A 20,897-nucleotide genomic window follows, 5' to 3' on the forward strand; every position below is an offset into this window, starting at 1 on the left:
ACTACAGAGGTTGGTGTTTACCTGAAGAACAATTCAGACAGATCAGGTGGGCACAAATCTAAGAAGCACAGAGTTTATAAGAAAATAAAGCTTTTCTTACCTGCGCAGGATTTGTCTGTGGTTCTTGATGTGCCCGGCCTTTTTGTTCCGTCCTTATGTTCGTTCGCCTCTTGTAGTTTCTTTCTGCAGGTCCCTGTTTGGGCGCCAGAAATGTTAGGTGTGACCTCAACAAGTCACCTATTTGTCAGGTTATGTTACCGTTTCCCAATTGTTAGTTAGAGTTCTTATCTAAGCAAAGAGACACGGAGGTATTCAGTATTTCTGCTCAGAAGTCCGTTCTTAACTCTGACTCTCTGACTCTGAGCTCTTTATTACTTCTTTTATAGACAGAAAAGAGCAAACATCAGCAATGTAAAAAAACAACATTTTTGCAAAGAAAAGACAATTCTCCGGGTGTTATCAGCTGATAAGACAATCTTCTGGGCGTAGACTGCTTTTTAGGGCTGATGCGGCCTCTTCTTGATGAGTCCTTATTTTACTGAGAAGGATAAAGAAATACAAGTATTTAGTAAGACATACTGTCAACCATTTTGTTTAGACATAACTTAATCCTTACAGGAGGGTGGTGCATTGCAGTGCAGATTTGTTGTTGCGATGCACTGAGCGCACCAATGCAATTCATCAATCAGGGCTCTGTTATGCAGAGCCGGTACAAGAGGTGGGCGGGAGGGGCGGGTGCCCTGGCGGCAGAGCCGGTACAAGGGGTGGGCGGGAGGGAGGGGTGGGTTCCTTGGGCGGCAGAGCTGGTACAAGGGGTGGGCGGGAGGGCCTGGTGCCCTGGGCGGCAGAGCCGGTACAAGGGGTGGGCGGGTGCCCTGGGCAAAGTGTGAGAGGGGCAATATCAGGGCCGTCTTTAATGCAGGGCAAAAGCAGCTGCCCCTGAATCCCGCGCTGCCTTAGAATAGTTCTCTTGGTGTAGAGGTCACGAACACAGCTGTTCCGTCCTCCCCGTTTGCTCTCCCGGCCGGGTTAACACAATCTGCCACACTGACGGGAGGAGAAGAGCTGTGGGTTGTGTGTGTGTAAGAGCTGACTCATCTTGCTTCTCCCTCTGTCAGGAGCTACAGGATCAGAGTGGCTGGCCTGTGACAGGGAGAGAGGCAGATCGGTGGTCCGTGCTCCCCTGTCCCGTCATGATTAGAACTGTGAGAAGGAGGGGGAGGAATTTGTGAAAAGAGGTGAGAACTCTTTAAAGGGAGGATTACAAATTGTAGCTGTGGGGGGGGGGGGGGTATACAGATGAGGCTATGGAAGGGGGTGTACAGAGGAGGCTATGGAAGGGGGGTTTACAGAGGAGGCTATGGAAGGGGGGGTATACAGAGGAGGCTATGGAAGGGGGGTATAGAGAAGAGGCTATGGAAGGGGGAACAGAGGAGTCTATGGAAGGGGGTGTACAGAGGAGGCTATGGAAGGGGGGTGTACAGAGGAGGATGTGGAAGGGGGGTATACAAAGGTGGCTGTGGACGGGGGGGGTGTATACAGAGGTGGAAGTGGAAGGGGGGTGTACAGAGGTGGCTATGGAAGGGGGGGTATACAGAGGAGGCTGTGGATGGGGGGGTACAGAATTGGCTGTGGACAGGAGGGATACAGACATAGGCGGGGGGTGAAGAGGTGGATGGGGAGTACAGAGGTGGCTGTGGATGGGGGGGTACAGAGGTGGCTGTGGATGGGGGTACAGACGTGGGCGGGGGTTAGAGAGGTGGACAGGGGGGGTACAAAAGTGTCCGTGGACAGGGGGGCTATACAGAGTGTGTGTACTTTTTTTGGGATGTTGGGGTGAAGAGCAAAATTGCATGGGGGGGAGCCAAGGAAAATGCTTGCCCAGGGTCCAAACAATATTAAAGACAGCCCTGGGCGGGTTGTTAGCAGGCATAAGAGTAACAATAGTGTGTGTGTGTGTGTGGGGGGGGGGGGGGGGTCATGTAAAGGGTGAAATACTGTGTGTAGGGTGATAATTGAATTTGTAGTGTTTTAAGTATATTCTTGTTTTGAAAAGACATTGATACTTTCTTAAAAACGGGGCACCAAATGGCCTTGTCCCAGAACTGCCGTCATGAAGGGGCCTTAAGGGCCACAATAATTCTACTTACTCCTTAGCGGTTCCTTGACGCGCTCCACGATCTCGATGGTCTGATTCATGACAACTTGCACACCACAGGCGCTGGAATTCGTGACCTGCTGAACGTTCTCCAACATGTTGGAAGCTGGTCCGTTCATGGCCATGGAAAGAATGATGAGCAGGATGATGGTCCTCGCGTATCCTAAGAGAAAGAGAGAATTTTTTTTTTAATTAATACAAGACATTTTCTAGAACTGGATTGCATGAAACGTCTGCACCATGCGACTGGGCATGCGACCTGCATTGGAGGCGTCATTAACTTAACATTGACCCCGTTGCCTTCTGGGACAGACATGTCCCAAAAGGAAACGGGGCCGCTCAACGAAGAGGAGGAACCGCCGCGGAATAGGAAGAGGCAGATTAGGAAGACTGCTTAGCAACAGCGTTTCAGGTAAGTGAATTTTTTTTCTTTTATTATAATTTTTTTTTTTTCGATTATTTTATCAATTAATTATTTATATTTTTTGGGTGGCCCTCCACTTTAAGGTGTCAAAATAAAAAAATAAAAAAGAGGAAGAAACGCACAAGAATGCATTGAAAACGTATAAAAATGAGTGTGAAAGTACATGGAAAAAATGCGTCGGTAATGCAGAAACTGCAGCGTGAAAAAGCCCCGACTGTGGTATCGTACTGTCTTTGGGTTCATCTACACCAGGTGCTTTCCATTGCGTTTCTGAAACTGCTTCTGGAACGCATGTGCGGTGTTCGCTGTGTATTCATATGGCCCTGAAGAAAAACGACGCCCAAAACAGACAGTGATCACCATGTATTGCAATGGCCCTTTGTACTAGAGTTGCCACTTCATCCCTTTAAACCCGAACACATATGAATTACACGGGTTCCGAGGCTAATTTAATGCAGATAAGGCACCAAGCAGGGGCGGACTCACAATTCGGGCTCTCGGGCACTGCCCGAGGGCCCCATGCCACCACGGGGCCCCATCAGGGTTGCCAGCCTCAATAAAACCAGGGACAGTATGTAAAAATCTGCGTTTAAAAAAAAAAAATCCCAAGATTATAGCTGCCCCGCCTCTTCAGTGTGTGTGTATGTGTATTCTGTGTGTGTATGCTGTGTGTCTGTGTGTGTATACTGTGTGTGTGTGTATATACTGTGTGGCCATAATCTATTGCCCAGGGGCCCCATAATCTCCTATTGCCCAGGGGCCCGTAATCTCCTATTGCCTGGGGGCCCCATAATCTCCTATTGCCCAGGGGCTCATAATCTCCTATTGCCTGGGGGCCCCATAATCCCCTATTGCCCGGGGGGGCCCATAATCTCCTATTGCCCAGGGGGGGGCCCATAATCTCCTATTGCCCAGGGGGGGGCCATAATCTCCTATTGCCCGGGGGGCCCATAATCTCCTATTGCCCGGGGGGGCCCATAATCTCCTATTGCCCGGGGGCCCCATGAGTTTTCAGTCTGCCCCTGGCACCAAGTGAGTTTAATTACCACCTTAATCAGCCCCAGAACCCGTGTAATTAATATGTGTTCGGAGGGATGAGGTGGCAACCCGACCCTGGTTCATACCAGTGCTTCTAACAGAAGTGCAACCTGCACCAGAATGCTTCAAAACGCATGAAAATGCACCAAAGTGCACATTGTGCTAATGAAAATAACGTATTTTTAACTCTCAAAACCCAAAAAAATAAAAAGAGGAAAAAAAATGCCACCGGAACTCTTAAAAACGTATCACGAAAACCCAAAACCTATTGGAGACTTCTAGAAACTTACCGGAAAAGAGATGGGGCATCATCAAGAAGACGGTGACCCGGATGTTGATGGAGAAGGCCATGCCAAAGCAGAGGAAGAAGCACATGGCAATGGTGGAGTAGATGCAGAAATAGATGTTGTAGCTCTCGTAGAAGATCACCAGATAGCCGTAGATGCTGATGAGGACCAAGCCCATCAGGAACGCAAAGAAGCTGGATAGGAATTTGGCCCACCGGCCCCTCTCCTTCAGCCCTCCGGCTCTTTTGTCGTCGTCGTCGAAATGGTCAAGCCCTGTGATCTGAGTGGGGTCCTTCAGATCGGCGGCCCTGGGGCACCAATCCGGGCAGCAGTCCCGGTCACAGATCTCGGAACACTGGCAACATTGCGAACACGCGCCGCAGCAGGCCCGGAACGCAATGCACGGGTTGACGTAGGAAAAAAGGGGGTAAGGCTGGGTTCACACTGGAGCGATGCGGGAACGCCGCAAATTCGCGGCGTTTTCCCGCATCGCATGCCTCCCGCCGGCAGTTCACACTGCCCTATGCGGACTGCTGGGAGTGTCAATGAAACGTTAATGACACCCCCAGATCAGTTCGCATATCGCAGTGCGATCTGCAAACTCGGACAGGAATCGGATCGCATGGTGTGAACACCCATGCGATCCGATTCTGCTGCGGACAAAAAAAAGGGTCCTGTGCGAGTTTGCGGCGGGTGCGATGCGAATTCAGCCATACTATCTGTATGGCTGAACTCGCATCGCACAGAGATCAGATGTGATTTGCACTGCAGTGCGGTGCGAATCACATCCGGCTCTCGTAACCGCTCCAGTGTGAACCTAGCCTAAATCCTTCCAGGGTTGAAGTGGTTAAATAAAGAGTGGGGGGGGGGGGGTCACACAGTGACGTCACGTGTGATCAAAAGCAGCCTTAATGTGACGACAACGATCGGCCGTGAAATTCAACAACCTCATTTCCGGTCGGAAGTCCTGCCGAGTTCTCCTCCACACCATGTTAAACAAGCTATAGAAAGCCCGAGCGTGAGCGTTGGCGCTACTGCGCATGTGCGATGTTTGCACGGCCCCGCGGTGCATGATGGGAGTTGTAGTGCCAGTGTGGTAAAATTTCCTGCCACTTATGAAAATCCCTCACCCCGTCACTTCCGGTGTGGCTCCGTCACTGTAACAGCTGACGGCGGGCCTTTACTGCGCATGCGCCAAGTCCGTGATATTATTTTCAAGAGTTTTTTGTAATATATTATGGTAACAAATATATGACATCAACAGTTGTACATAAGTTGTAGGGAGATAATGAATAGATAATGCATTAAACAACATGAGTTACTAGCATAAAAGAATATGGGCCTGGTGCCCATCTGCTGGATATTACGCATACGGCATAGTTAGGTCCGGTAGATCCGGGGGCATTCCGTCCTCCCCCCCCTGGCACCCCAATGGGCTGTGTCCAGTGGGGACACCATGCCAAGGAACAGTGGAGAGGTAGGATAGAGTAGAAAAGAAAGAAAAAGAGACAACTGAGTCAAGTAGACAGAGCTTCAGGAGAATCACAGCTAACTTACATATGATATATAAGAAATAGTACATAAAACCAGTGACTTTCACTGCCGGCTCCATCTGGTCTGGGGGTGATATACAACGAGATTACGTAAGCTTAACACAGCTTGGGTGTGTTAACCAGGAGGACCACTGCTTGTTGAATCTATGTTCTGTCATGTTTATTCTGGAGAAAAGAAATTCCATGCGGCAATGAACATTAAGCGTATTTATAAGCTCAGTAATTGTTGGAGAAAGGGGATTTTTCCACGCACGAGCTATGAGTAGGCGTGCTGTGATTAGTATGTGGTGTACTACAGGTAGACTAGTGGGGGGCCAATATTGGGAATCCAGACCAAAAAGAGCCATTCACGAAGTCAGCTGTTGGGGAGAGTTGGTCAAAGTCTGGACCAGAGAGGAGACTTGAAGCCAAAAGGACATGATAACCGGGCAGCTCCACCAGATGTGGAACATATCTCCGGTAGAATTGCAATTCCTCCAACATTTTGGAGAGTGAGTGGGGAAGATGGTCGCCAACTTTTGCGGTGTATAATACCACTTATGAAACAATTTCATGACCATTTCCCAATGCGTTACATTTTTGGAGATGACTAGTGGGGTGCGTAGTGCGCGATGCCAATCTTCCAGGGGGAAAGAGCAATGCAGTTGGGATTCCCAATAGATCATGTTCGAAGGTTTCGAGGACGTGATAGGTCTGGAGAGAAGCTTGTAGATGAAGGATATGCCTTTTGGGACATTAAGGGGACAGTCGTAGAAATGGAGAAGTTCCTTGGAGGTGGGTTCTGAAGATGTTAAGCTTTGAGAGACGATGTGTCTGATCCTGAGGTAAATGTAAAAGTCCTTATGCGAGAGACGGAATTCTGAAGTCAGTTGTTGAAAACTTTTTAGATCTACACCAAGAAACAGGGCTCCGATGGTTTTGATTCCGGTTTCATGCCAGTGCTTGATCGAGAGATCTGGAGAGAGCAGTTGTAGCGCTAGTAAGGGGAGCTTTTTCAATGCGTCTCTATGAATGCCCCGATGATCTTGGCGTATTGCATTCCATTGAGCTAGACAGGCACGTACTGTGGGAAGGATGGATCGTGTGATAGGGAGAGATAGCCAGATCGCAGCTAGGGTTAGTTTGGTGCCACCTTGTGTTCGGGTCTTGCAACCACAGTTGCTTCCCTTGGTCTAGAATGGCAGCCTTGTAGGACTTTTTAATGTCTGGTGATCCCATCCCTCCTGAGGCTGAGGGAGTGCATAGGACCGAGGATTTCAAGCGGGGTTTACGCCCTGCCCAAATGAATGAGTCTAAGGTACGCTGTAATTTAGCTAGGTCTGCTGAAAGAATTGGAAGCGGGAGGGTCCGAAAGAAATAAAGTACATGTGGGAGGAGAAACATTTTGGTTAGGGCTATCCTACCAACCCATGAGGCTTTTAAGGAGGCCATATTTGAGGTTAAGTTGTTCAATTTCGTAAACAAGGAGGCAAGGTTATTTCGTAACAATGCAGAAGAGGGGGAGACCAGTTGAATGCCCAAATATTGCAAAGAGGAACCACGGGCCCAGGAGAAGGGCGATATTTTGGTAACTTCTGCTTTAAGCGCTGGCGAAATTTCAATGGCAAGCATGGCAGATTTCGAGTGGTTCAATTTGTACAATGATACTTTGCCGAAATCATGGAGAACTTCAGTCAAAACAGGCAAGGACTTCACTGGGTCGGAGATAGCTATGATGACATCGTCCGCATATAGACCTATCTTATGACAGGTTTCTTTCACATCGATGCCAAAAATATGAGGGTGTGAACGAATGGATTGCGCTAATGGCTCCATGACTAGGGCAAAAATCAATGGTGAGAGTGGGCAGCCCTGGCGAGTGCCGTTAGTGATTCTAAAGGGGTTGGAAAGAATGCCTGAAGTGCGGATTCTCGCAGTAGGCGAGGTATAAAGGCCTAGGATAGCTCGTAAGAATTCGCCCTCTATGTCGAATTTCTTTAGGACTGCCTCAAGGTAACCCCAGTGAACTCTGTCGAACGCCTTCTCTGCATCCAGCGAGATCAACAGAGAAGGCGTTCGACCGTGCTCTGCCCAGTGGATAAGATCTACAAACCTAAGGGTACCATCTGAGGCCTGTCGGCGGGGAATAAAACCCACCTGGTCCGGGTGTATGAGGGATGTCATGTGTTGTGAAAGTCGGGTGGCAAGGAGTTTGGCATACATTTTCAGATCGGTGTTAAGTAGCGAAATGGGGCGGTAGTTAGCTGGGTCATGCGAGGCCTTCCCTGTTTTGTGGATGGTGGAAATGGTCGCTTCTAAAGATTCTGTGGGGATCTCCCCGGTGGCCAACATGTGATTAAAGGAGTTACATAAATGTGGGGTCAGTGCATCAATGAATGTCTTGTAATATTCGTTTCCAAAACCGTCTGGTCCCGGGGCTTTATGTAGAGGAAGGCCTTTAATTGCGTTTGTAATTTCCAGGGGAGAGAAAGGTAAGGCTAAGTCCACAGCTTGAGAAGGGGACAAGGAGGGGAGGGCTACTTTAGAGAGAAATGTCTGGATAGTCGCCTCAGTGGGCTGCGCCTCAGTCGTGGAATCTTTTAAGTTATACAGTTGTTGATAAAATGTGCCGAAGCAGTTGGCTATGTCTTTGGGATTAGTCAATCTGTTGCCTTTAGAATCTATTAGGTGGGAGATTGTGGATTGGGCTGTCCTGTGTTTGTATTGTTGGGCCAGAGCTTTCCCAGATTTATTACCCTGAGAGTACCAGGTAAGCTTAAGTTTTCGTAAATAAAATTCATGTTTGTTCTGAAGGTAAGTACTCAGTTCTGACCTCAGTTTACTGAGTTCTGCGTGAGTAGAAGCAGAGGGCGAATTCATATTACTCTTTTCCAGAGACTTTATTCTATCTAGGAAGGCGTTAAGGGTCGCCGAGCGCTTTCTCTTCTCCTGAGCCCCTAGCTTCAATAGAATCCCTCGTAGGACCGCTTTATGAGCGTTCCAGCATATGGTGGGATTGGGGACAGATTGTTGGTTTAGAGCGAAATAATCTTCTATGGCAGTTTTGACCTGTTCCCTAATGTCCTTAGTGCTGATCAGGTTAGGGTTCAGACGCCAAATTGTGAATGGGGTGGTAGGAGGGGATAGATTGAGAACCATAGAAATGGGGGCATGATCAGACCATGATATTACGCCAATGTTAGTGGACGCAACTGCTTGTAGTAGCACTTTGGATGTCAGATCAATCCTAGAATATGTTCTCTGAGCGGTAGAGTAGAACGTATAGTCTCTCTCAGTACCATGTTGACACCTCCAAGGGTCATAGAATTCTTCCAAGTGTAGAAAGGAGGAGAGGGTGGAGGATCTTCTCCTTTGGGGGGATGAGGAGTCAAGTGCGTGATCTGGTACCGCTTTGAAATCCCCACATACAATGATTTGATCTTTCGGGTAATGTTGTATTTTGGCAAGAACGGACTTAAGAAAGGGTTTTTGGTGAGTGTTAGGAGCATAAATGTTCACAATTACCAAGGGTTTGTTGTTAAAACAAGCGGCCAGAATTAGAAACCTTCCTTCGGGGTCTTGCTCTACATTGGAAACCGTGAACGCTACTGTGGAGCGTACTGCTATCAGTACTCCTCTAACTTTTTTGTCTGTGCGGGAATGAAAGATATGGGGGTATCGTTTATTAGTACATTGTGGAGGGTTCCGGGAGGATAGATGGGTCTCCTGTACGCATAGGATATCAGATCGGGAAGTCGCTGCTTCCCTCCATAAGAGGGATCGCTTGAAAGGACTATTTAGTCCCTTCACATTAAGGGATGTGATTGTAAGGGACATAAGCTGCTAAGGGCAGTTGTCAAAATGGTACTGAGGTTGACGGACCTTTACAAAAAAAAGGGAAACAAACAGTAGCTCTGTATACAGAAAATGAACACAAAAACCGTTGACTTCGAGTATAGATAATCAAGTATTATAACAGTAACACAAGAAAAACTAAAAACAATAACGAAATTGCGCTATATAAAATAATCAGTGTTGAAGCTTCTATATCGTTGACCGGGAGATATAGAGGCGTAAGCCACGAACTCAGATAGTTCCTGGAGGAACAAAAGGTGGCTATAAACGTGCTGTGATGGTGAGTTGGGGGTACAAGAATGGGTAATGCCGTGTGCGTGGCACACAGTGGCAGTTCGGCGTGGGGGGTTCAAAAGAAATATAGTAGTCATCCACTTTTTCCTGTGAAGTCAAGCACCTGTTAAGAAAAGGGGGGTGCCCAAGGGGGAGGCCCCCCAGTCCTTGGAGAGTCATGATTTAATTTTTGTAGCCCATTTAGAAGGGATCTTTGTGGATCTAGTATTCAGAGGCGGAGCCGGGGGTACGTGAGGGGAGATACCCCAATTATGTAACTGTTTGAATCCATTTTTGGGAGTCAAAAATGCGACTTGCTGTTGCTGGTAGTTTACAAGAAGCTTGGTGGGAAATCCCCATTTGTATGCGATTTTATGCTCTATGAGTATCGCAGTAATTTGTGAGAAGGCCTTGCGTGCCTGTGAGGTGGCGGCTGAGATATCATTATATAGTTGAATCTTAGCAAAGGGATCAGGGAGGTTGCGTATGGTTCTCGCGGCCCTCATAATCTGCTCCTTGGTGTTAAAGAAGTGTATCCTAGCCAGGATATCTCTGGGTATTGAATCAGGTAAGTGCTGCGGTTTATGGATTCTGTGCGCTCTGTCAATGAGGAGATCCTGCGGTGTAAGGGCCGGTATGATCTTGTGAAACAACTGGTGCAGGTAAGGGACTATATCAGGGGGTGACACAGTCTCTGGGACTCCCTGGATCTTTTTTTTTTTAAAACAACGAGTTTATTGGTATACAAGCCAGTAGACAGGAAAAAAGAAGGAAAAATTCGACATCATAGGTACATCCGGCAGGACAGGACAACAAACTTCAAAATTAGTACAGTGATGTATAGAAATACAGATCAGATCCAGTAGAACGGCAGCAGAATAACAGAGCACTTACACTGTATGGCATATTGTATCAATAAGACAGTAACTCATAGAAACACATCCAGAGTACCCGCCCATCCCTGCTGCTAATCATGAGACAGACCGCATAGAGTCAATCCGCTCAATACAAATAGGGTAATAGGCTCCTCTAGTATCCCATCTTGGTCATACCCAGTATCTGCTGCGACGTTGATGAGCACCACATCCAGTCCCTTGAACCAGGCCAAGAGAACACACCTCACCCCGCACCACCCCGCCCAGGGGGGGCTAGTCCACACAAGTGTCTGGGTTAGTAAGCCAGCGATCCCATATCTTATTAAATTTGTTGGGGCACCCCCTATGCGCGTAAATGACTTTTTTCATGGGCAACGTTAAATTTACCTCAGCTACCCAAGCTCCAAACGTCGGGGCCTCGGACCGCATCCAACACCTGGCAATTACCTTTCTAGCGCTGAATAGAGTTTCCTGTACAAAAACCGCATGGGAAGGGTCGGTCATAGGGACTAGCAGCAAACCCAGGATGCAGGTTTTAGGGTCCACCTGAAGCGGGGAACCCATACGATCATGAAGGAATTGAATAACTTGCTGCCAGAAAGTCTGAACATGTGGACATGACCACAGCAAGTGATAGAAGGAGCATGGGACAGTCCTACAGCGCGGGCACCCCGGGTCTTGAGTAGGTTTATATCTACAAATACGCACGGGAGTAAGATAGGATTTGTGCACAATGTACAATTAAGTCAGCCTGTCAGACATCTTGGGGGAAGTCAGTTTACCATTATCCAACACCTCCTCCCATTCCTCAGTCTTGAGCGGGCCCAGTTCCTCTTCCCACCTGTGTTTAGCTACCTCAGCCAGCTGGACTCAGAGCGGCGTCGAAGTGAACTATATAAAGTGGAGATCAGTTTGGAGGACTCCTCACCAATAAGAATGCCCACCAGTGACAGTTCCTGAGGAACAGGGAAACCCTCCCCGAATTGGGCCCCGAGGGCGTGAGACAGCTGCGCATATTGAAACACCATATGCGAAGGGATCCCAAACTCCCCTTGCAACGCCTGAAAACTGCGCACCCCCCGCGGGGTGACGACCTGGTACAGGTACACCACCCCCCTGGCGGCCCAGAGACCCGCCCCGGGTAGTTCCCGAAGCTCCCCCAGGCAGGGATTGCGCCACAAGGGCATGTGGGAATGTACCCAATCCGCCCCCACCATCCTAAGGGCAATCCCCCACACCCGCCGGTGCTGAAGAAGCAGAGGGGCGCCCCCCCCCCACACGCCTAGTAGTCTCCCTACCCCGAAACAGAACCTGCAGGGGGGAGTGAGCATGGCCATGAGGCACTCTGCAAATCAAAGTACTATATCTGGGGGCATCTGTTTTATGAAGGTGAAAGAAATGGGAAAGTTGGGCAGCAATATAGTATGCATGGAAGTCAGGCAGTGCGGCTCCCCCCAGGTTAGTTGGGTTTTTCAATGTATTCCAGGCTAATTTGTGTCATCCAGAGCCCCAGACGAAGGAATTAAGGATAGAATCCAAGGTTTTAAAATACTTAAGAGGGATTAAAACGGAGGAGTGCCAGAATTTGTATAAAAATTTGGGTAGCAGAATCATTTTAATTAGATTAATCCTGCCCATCACCCCAAGGGGGAGCCTTGCCCAGGATTGGGTTTTACTCTTCAAATATGAAATCAGGGGTTCAATATTATGGGCTATATAGTCGAAGGGCTCCCTCGTGATCTGGATTCCCAAGTACTGAATAGAGGATACTCTGCTCAGCGGAAGGGAGGCCGCGTCATGCATCGGAGGAGACGCATCAATAGGGAGGATCTGCGACTTAGCCCAGTTAATAGTAAGACCTGAATGTTTGCCAAATTCCTCGATAGTACAAAGTGCTGCCCTCAGCGATGGCCCCTCATCTTCGAGGTATAGGAGCATGTCGTCAGCGTATAAGCTAACTGTTTCCACTAACGTACCTATCCTAAGGCCCCTGATGTGGACATTGGTTCTAAGGGATATAGCCAGCGGCTCCGCCACCAAGGCATAGAGGAGCGGGGACAGCGGGCATCCCTGCCTGGTCCCCCGCCCCAAAGGAAGGGGACCCGATAGCCACCCGTTCACCGCCACCCGCGCCTCCGGGGAACAGTATAAAATTTTAACCCACTTCAAAAAATTTAGGGCCAAACCCGAACCGTCGAAGGCACTCCCACAAATATTCCCACTCCACCGAGTCAAATGCCCTAGCCGCATCCAACGCCACCACAACTCTAGTACCCACGTGCTCATGGGAAGCCTGCAGATTCATGTGGAGCCTACGAAGGTTCATTGCCGTGTTCTTGCCAGGCATGAATCCCGTCTGATCCGGATGGATAAGGGACAAAATGTGAGAGTTCAAGCGGGTTGCTAACATCTTGGCTAAAATTTTGACATCCGCCTGAAGCAACGATATCGGGCGGTATGACTCAGGGCGGTGTGGGTTTTTACCCGGTTTCGGAATAACCACTATCGTCGTTTGGCGTAGAGTGTCTGGGAGAGTGGCAGAGTCAAAAAGGGAAGTATACAAATTTAGCAGTTCAGGGGCAAGCACCTAGGGGTACTTGTGGTAAAAATCTAGAGGCAGGCCATCCTGTCCCGGGGCCTTGGACGCGGCCAGGGAGGAGAGCGCCAACACAACCTCATCCAGAGTGAACGGGGCCTCTAAGTCAGCAACCTGTGACACAGAAAGGTGCGGGAAGAGGACCTCTTGTAAGAACGTCTGGGTCTCCCGTGAGGTGGCCTCCACCCGGGAAGCATAAACATCCTCATAGTAGGACCTAAACATTTCGGCTACCGTCGCAGGGTCTGAAATAAGTACCCCACTCTCGTCCATTAAGGACACCACCACCGGCGGCCTCGCGTCCTGATGGGCGAGGAACGCCAGCAGTTTGCCTGCCCTCTCGCCCTGCTCGAAGATGCGCTGCCGCGAAAAAAAATGTTTGCGTCTGGCCTGTTCGAAGCGCAAGTGATCTAGGACCCTAGTCTGGAGCCTAAGCGCCGAGGCAGCTTCTGCCGTGGGGTTCGTCACAAACCGACGGGTAGAAGCTTCCAGCTGCTCGACTGCCTGATCAGCTAGTAATTTGGAAGAGCCCTTCAAGGTATTGATACGCCGAATCAAAGTAGAGCGCGCATAGATCTTAAAGGTGGACTCCCCGGATCTTAATATTATTCCTCCTCGAGTGGTCCTCGAGGTCTGCGACTTTAAGGCGCAGTTGGCGGATAGCAGCGGAATGTTCATCTTGAATGTCAACCACAGTGTTATGGGAGCTAGTGGCGGCAGAGAGATGGTGTTCAATATGATCTATGCGGTCTTCCATGTCATCTACTCTGTCCAACAAGTGATTAACCACTTGCCGACCGCCGCACGACGATGTACGTCGACAGAATGGCACGGGCAGGCATATGGGCGTACCTGTACGTCCCTGCCTTCCTGCGGGTAGGGGGCCCGATCGGGCCCCCCCCGGTGCCTGCGGTGGTCGGTATTCGTTCGGGAGCGATCTGGGATGAGGGGACGGCCATTCATTCATGGCCACCCCCTCGCGATCGCTCCCAACGAATGGAAATGCTCCGTGACATCACTTCCTCTCCTGTAATGTAAACACAGGAGAGGAAGTGATGTAATCTCTCCTCCGTGTCGGTATTTTTCGTTCCGGCACCGAGGAGAGAGGATCGGTGAGTTGCACCAACACGACACTTCACAGTAGAACATGCCAGGCACACTCACACCCCCCCTTCACCCCCCGATCACCCCCCCAATTACCCCTGCCCCCCCAGTCACAGTGACACCAATTGCATTTTTTTTTTTTTTTTTTTGCATTGGTGTCATTTGTGACTGTAATAACTGTTAGGGCAGTTAGGGTTAGCCCCCTTTAGTTCTAATGTACCCCCCTAACCCCCCCAATAAAGGTTTAACCCCGTGATCACCCCCCGTCGCCAGTGTCACTAAGGCTGGGTTCACATTGCAGTGGTTTATGAGAACGGATGTGATTCGCACCGCACTGCAGTGCAAATCACATCTGATCTCTGTGCGATTCGAGTTCAGCCATACAGATAGTATGGCTGAATTTGCGTCGCACCCGCCGCAAATTCGCACGGGACCCTTTTTTTGGTCCGCAGCAGAATCGGATCGCATGGTGTGAACACCATGCGATCCGAGTTTGCAGATCGCACTGCGATATGCGAACTGATCTGGGGGTGTCATTAACATTTCACTGACACTCCCAGCAGTTCGCATAGGGCAGTGTGAACTGCCGCCGGGAGGCATGCGATGCGGGAACCCGCCACGGATTCGTGGCGTTCCCACATTGCTCCAGTGTGAACCCAGCCTAATAAGCGATAATTTTTCTGATCGCTGTATTAGTGTCACAGGTGACGCTAGTTAGGCAGGTAGGTATTTAGGTTCGCCGCAGCTTTTTATAGCGCCAGGGACCCCCATATACTACCGCATAAAGCCCCCTGATTGCCCCCTAGTTAACCCTTTCACCAGTGATCACCATATAACTGTTACAGGTGACGCTGGTTGGTTAGTTATTTTTTTATAGTTTCAGGGCACCCGCCATTTATTACCTAATAAAGGTTTAACCCCCTGATCACCCGGCGGGTGTCATTTGTGACTGTAATAACTGTTAGGGCAGTTACAGTGGTGTGAAAAAGTGTTTGCCCCCTTCCTCATTTCCTGTTCCTTTGCATGTTTGTCACACTTAAGTGTTTCGGAACATCAAACCAATTTAAACAATAGTCAAGGACAACACAAGTAAACACAAAATGCAATTTGTAAATGAAGGTGTTTATTATTAAAGGTGAAAAAAAATCCAAACCATCATGGCCCTGTGTGAAAAAGTGATTGCCCCTAAACCTAATAACTGGTTGGACCACCCTTAGCAGCAACAACTGCAACCAAGCGTTTGCGGTAACGTGCAATGAGGCTTTTACAGCGTCCTGGAGGAATTTTGGCCCACTCATCTTTGCGGAATTGTCCTAATTCAGTTACATTAGAGGGTTTTCGAGCATGAACGGCCTTTTTAAGGTCATACCACAACATCTCAATAGGATTCAGGTCAGGACTTTGGCTAGGCCACTCCAAAGTCTTCATTTTGTTTTTCTTCAGCCATTCGGTGGTGGACTTGCTGGTGTGTTTAGGATCATTGTCCTGCTGCAGAACCCAAGTTCGTTTCAGCTTGAGTACACGAACAGATGGTCGGACATTCTCCTTCAGGATCTCTTGGTAGACAGCAGAATTCATAGTTCCTTTTATCACGGCAAGTCTTCCAGGTCCTGAAGCAGCAAAACAGCCCCAGACCATCACACTACCACCACCATATTTTACTGTTGGTATAATGTTCTTTTTATGAAATGCAGTGTTCCTTCTACACCAGATATACTTGGACACACACCTTCCAAAGAGTTCCACTTTTGTCTCATCGGTCCACAGAATGTTGTCCCAAAAGTCTTGGGGATCATCAAGATGTGTTGTGGAGAAATTGAGACGAGCTTTGATGTTCTTTTTGCTCAGCAGTGGTTTTCTCCTTGGGACTCTGCCATGCAGGCCATTATTGCCCAGTCTTTTCCTGATGGTGGAGGCATGAACGCTGACCTTAACTGAGGCAAGTGAGGCCTGCAGTTCCTTGGACGTTGTTGTGGGGTCTTTTGTGACCTCTTGGATGAGTTGTCGCTGCGCTCTTGGGGTAATTTTGAGCGGCCGGCCACTCCTGGGAAGGTTCACCACTGTTCCATGTCTTCGCCATTTGTGGATAATGGCTCTCACTGTGGTTCGCTGGATTCCCAAAGCTTTGGAAATGGCTTTATAACCCTTTCCAGACTGATAGATCTCAATTACTTTCTTTCTCAATTGTTCCTGAATTTCTTTGGGTCTCGGCATGATGTGTAGCTTTTAAGGATCTTCTGGTGGACCTTACTGTGTCAAGCAGCTCCTATTTAAGTGATGCCTTTATTGTGAACAGGTGTGGCAATAATCAGGCCTGGGTGTGGCTAGAGAAATTGAACTCAGGTGTGGACAACCACAGTTATAGTATGTTTTAACAAGGGGGGCAATCACTTTTTCACACAGGGCCATGATGGTTTGGATTTTTTTTCACCTTTAATAATAAACACCTTCATTTACAAAATTGCATTTTGTGTTTACTTGTGTTGTCCTTGACTATTGTTTAAATTGGTTTGATGTTCCGAAACACTTAAGTGTGACAAACATGCAAAGGAACAGGAAATGAGGAAGGGGGCAAACACTTTTTCACACCACTGTAGGGTTAGCCCCCTTTAGTTCTAAGGTACCCCCCTAACCCCCCCAATAAAGGTTTAACCCCGTGATCACCCCCCGTCGCCAGTATCACTAAGGCTGGGTTCACATTGCAGCAGTTTATGAGAACGGATGTGATTCGCAAAGCACTGCAGTGCAAATCACATCCAATCTCTGTGCGATTCGAGTTCAGCCATACAGATAGTATGGCTGAATTCGCGTCGCACACGCCGCACCCGCCGCAAACTTGCACGGGACCCTTTTTTTGGTCCGCAGCAGAATCGGATCGAATGGGTGTTCACACCATGCGATCCGAGTTTGCAGATCGCACTGCGATATGCGAACTGATCTGGGGGTGTCATTAACATTTCACTGACACTCCCAGCAGTTCGCATAGGGCAGTGTGAACTGCCGCCGGGAGGCATGCGATGCGGGAACCCGCCGCGGATTTGTGGCGTTCCTGCATCGCTCCAGTGTGAACCCAGCCTAATAAGCGATCGTTTTTCTGATCGCTGTATTAGTGTCACAGGTGACGCTAGTTAGGCAGGTAGGTATTTAGGTTCGCCGCAGCTTTTTATAGCGACAGGGACCCCCATATACTACCGCATAAAGCCCCCTGATTGCCCCCTAGTTAACCCTTTCACCAGTGATCACCATATAACTGTTACAGGTGACGCTGGTTGGTTAGTTATTTTTTTATAGTTTCAGGGCACCCGCCATTTATTACCTAGTCTCACTAGTGTACCCCTAAATTTAGGGGTGTCTACTTTCCAAAATGGGGTCATTTGGGCGGGGTTTGTGCCATCTTGGCATTTTATGGCCTTCAAAACTGTAACGCCCTTAGAAAGCCTGAAGGCGGTGCTTGGTTTTCAGGGCCCCGTACGCGGCTAGGCTCCCAAAAAGTCCCACATATGTGGTATCCCCGTACTCAGGAGAAGCAGCAGAATTTATTTTGGGGTGTCATTTCACATATGCCCATGGCATGCGTGAGCAATATATAATTTAGTGACAACTTTGTGAAAAAAAAAAAAAAGTTTGTAATTTTCCCGCAACTTGTGGCAAAATATAAAATATTCCATGGACTCAACATGCCTCTCAGCAAATAGCTTGGGGTGTCTACTTTCTAAAATGGGGTCATTTGTGGGGGTTTTGGGCCATCTTGGCATTTTATGGCCTTCAAAATAGGTAATAGGTAGTGAGGAGTGAAGTCAAATATTTACGCCCTTAGAAAACCTGAAGGCGGTTCTTGGCTTTCGGGCCCCGTACACGGCTAGGCTCCCAAAAAATCCCACACATGTGGTATCCTCGTACTCAGGAGAAGCAGCAGAATTTATTTTGGGGTGTCATTTCACATATGCCCATGGCATGCATGAGCAATATATCATTTAGTGACAACTTTGTGAAAAAAAAAATAAAAAAAAAATTTTTTTTGTCATTATTCAATCGCTTGAGGCAAAAAAATAAAATATTCAATGGGCTCAACATGCCACTTATCAATTTCCTTAGGGGGTCTACTTTCCAAAATGGGGTCATTTGGGGGGGTTTTGTACTGCCCTGCCATTTTAGCACCTCAAGAAATGAGATAGGCAGTCGTAAACTAAAAGCTGCGTAAATTCCAGAAAACGTACCTTAGTTTGTAGATGTGACAACTTTTGCGCAAACCAATAAATATACAGTCATTGACTTTTTTTTTTACCAAAGACATGTGGCTGAATAAATTTTGGCCTAAATGTATGACTAAAATTGAGTTTATTGGATTTTTCTAATAACAAAAAGTAGAAAATATCATTTTTTTTCAAAATTTGCGGTCTTTTTACGTTTATATCGCAAAAAATAAAAATCGCAGAGGCAATCAAATACCATCAAAAGAAAGCTCTATTTGTGGGAAGAAAAGGACGCAAATTTTGTTTGGGTACAACATTGCATGACCGCGCAATTACCAGTTAAAGCAGCGCAGTGCCAAATTGTAAAAAGACCTCTGGTCATTGACCGGCAAAATGGTCCGGTCTGAAAGTGGTTAATGGAGGATCTGAGCTCTTTCTGCATGTCTGCTTGTAATGAGAGCAGCATGGCTTTCAGAGTGTGTTCAGAAGCAGGGCCGTCTGAGGTATTGTAAGCAGCCAGCGAGGAGTCAGAACCACCTAGTGCTGCTGTGGGACTACTGATGCCAGCGCCATGTTGCCTCTTCACTATGGGAGGCTTAGAGGGAGAGTGTGCTGGGGAGATTGCTGCTCTCTTACCTCTGTCAGCCGGTGATATGGCGGGCGAATGCTGCTGTTCCCCAGAGTCCTCCATATCAGAGAGGTGATCCTCAGTGGATGCGGGGGCCGCCGAGGCCGCGGGTGTCTCCTGAGGCGTGTGGCTTTCGTCCCGGTCGGCGCCATCTTGGGCCTGTACACCGGCCGGCTTCATGTAGAAATCGGTGAGTTTCCTCGCTCCGTGGGCGGCGGTTCTGCCGCGGGTCATGTCCCCGGTGGTGCGGGGTGATCCCTATAGCTCCGTGGGATGGATTATGGTATCGGATGGCGCTGGATGCTGATCGTAGCTGCATGGATGTGAGGAGCTCAGCACTTATGCGGCCATTCCGGTCAGCGGCCAAGCCACGCCCCTGCCAAGTCCGTGATATTAACGGCGCATGCGCAAGATCTTTATTTAAGCGGTGGTTAAAAATTATACACAGAGACTTGCGGGTGGGCGGGCAGAGCTGAACAGATGCTTAGAACGCCAGCAGCAGCCCCGCCCACCCCACTAACATGCCCCTGAATCTTAAGCGGTGGTTAAAAATTATACACTCAAGTGGGCGGAGACTTGCAGGTGGGCGGGCGGAGCTGAACAGATGCTTAGAACGTCAGAAGCAGCCCCGCCCACCCCACTAACATGCCCCTGAATCGCTGGATGTTTGTTTATGGTCGAGAAAATGTATGGCTTCAGCTGCTATTAACAGCAATCGCGCATGCGCGGGATCTTTGCTTATGGTCAAGAAAAATTATGGCTTCAGCTGCTATTAACAGCAATCGCAAGAGCGGGATCATTGTTTACTGATCAGAAAAATTATGCACTCAAGCACATTCTTATTGGTGATGAAAATTGATAGACTCGGGCGGGCGATGGCTTTATTATATCATCGGCAGCACCAATATGTATAGTATTTTTTAAATCAGAAGAATATGCAGTGTATTTATTAAATCTGAAGGATATGCACTGTATTTATTACATCAGCAGAATATGGGCACAATGTCTGCGTTTGGGGCACAATGTCTGCGTTTGGGGACAGTGTGTGCGTTTGGGGCACAATGCCTGCGTTTGGGGACAGTGTGTGCGTTTGGGGCACAATGTCTACGTTTGGGGACAGTTTGTGCGTTTGGGGCACAATGCCTGCGTTCTAGCCTCGAGTGGGCGGAGACTTGCGGGTGGGCGGGCAGAGCTGAACAGATGCTTAGAACGTCAGCAGCAGCCCCGCCCACCCCAAGATTTTCTTCACTGGTCAAGAAAAATTATGGCTTCAAGCTGTATTAGCGCATGCGCGGGATATTTGTTCAGCGGTCGACCAAAATTATGGACTCAAGCGGGCGGAAACTTGCTGGGAGGGAGAGATAGAGCGGAGCTTAGAGAGGGGGCGGAACTTGGAGAGGGGGGCGGGGCCCCGTGCATAGCACTGACTACATATACAGTACATTGTTCTGCCAATAAATACGCCTCACTGCGCCCAGCAAACACCACCTCACTGTGACTAGAAATCGCCGCCTCACTGCGCCCAGCAAACGCCACCTCACTGCGACCAGAAATCGCCGCCTCACTGCGACCAGAATTTGCCGCCTCACTGTGCCAAGCAAACGCCACCTCACTGCGACCAGAAATCGCTGCCTCACTGCGACCAGAATTAGCCGCCTCACTGCGCCAAGCAAACGCCACCTCACTGCGCCCAAAAATCGCCACCTCACTGCGCCAAGCAAACGCCACCTCACTGCGCCCATAAATCGCCACCTCACTGCGCCCAGAAATTGCCGCCTCACTGCGCCCAGCAAACGCCACCTCACTGTGCCCAGCAAATGCCTCACTGTGCCCAAAAAATGCCCCTCACTGTGCCCAAACGCCACCTCACTGTGCCCAACAAACGCCACCTCACCATGCCCAGAAAACGCCTCACTGTGCCCAGCAAACGCCTC

The 20,897-nt window shown here is 48.9% G+C and overlaps 1 protein-coding gene across 1 annotated transcript; it reads right to left on the bottom strand.

Moving 5' to 3' along the window:
• Positions 1-311: 311 nt before the first annotated feature.
• Positions 312-19,327, bottom strand: LOC143942297 (uncharacterized). The gene is made up of 3 exons (XM_077463530.1): positions 18,972-19,327; positions 2,151-2,321; positions 312-538 (listed from the first exon to the last, which is right to left on the bottom strand). The coding sequence occupies exons 1-3, from the start codon at positions 19,195-19,197 to the stop codon at positions 531-533; spliced, it is 405 nt and encodes a 134-aa protein (XP_077319656.1). The 5' UTR covers positions 19,198-19,327; the 3' UTR covers positions 312-530.
• Positions 19,328-20,897: the final 1,570 nt, after the last annotated feature.

Source organism: Lithobates pipiens, unplaced genomic scaffold (assembly GCF_037356315.1).
Source record: "Lithobates pipiens isolate NorthernLeopardFrog02 unplaced genomic scaffold, aLitPip1_a1.2 Scaffold_30, whole genome shotgun sequence".
NCBI classification, from domain to species: domain Eukaryota; kingdom Metazoa; phylum Chordata; class Amphibia; order Anura; family Ranidae; genus Lithobates; species Lithobates pipiens.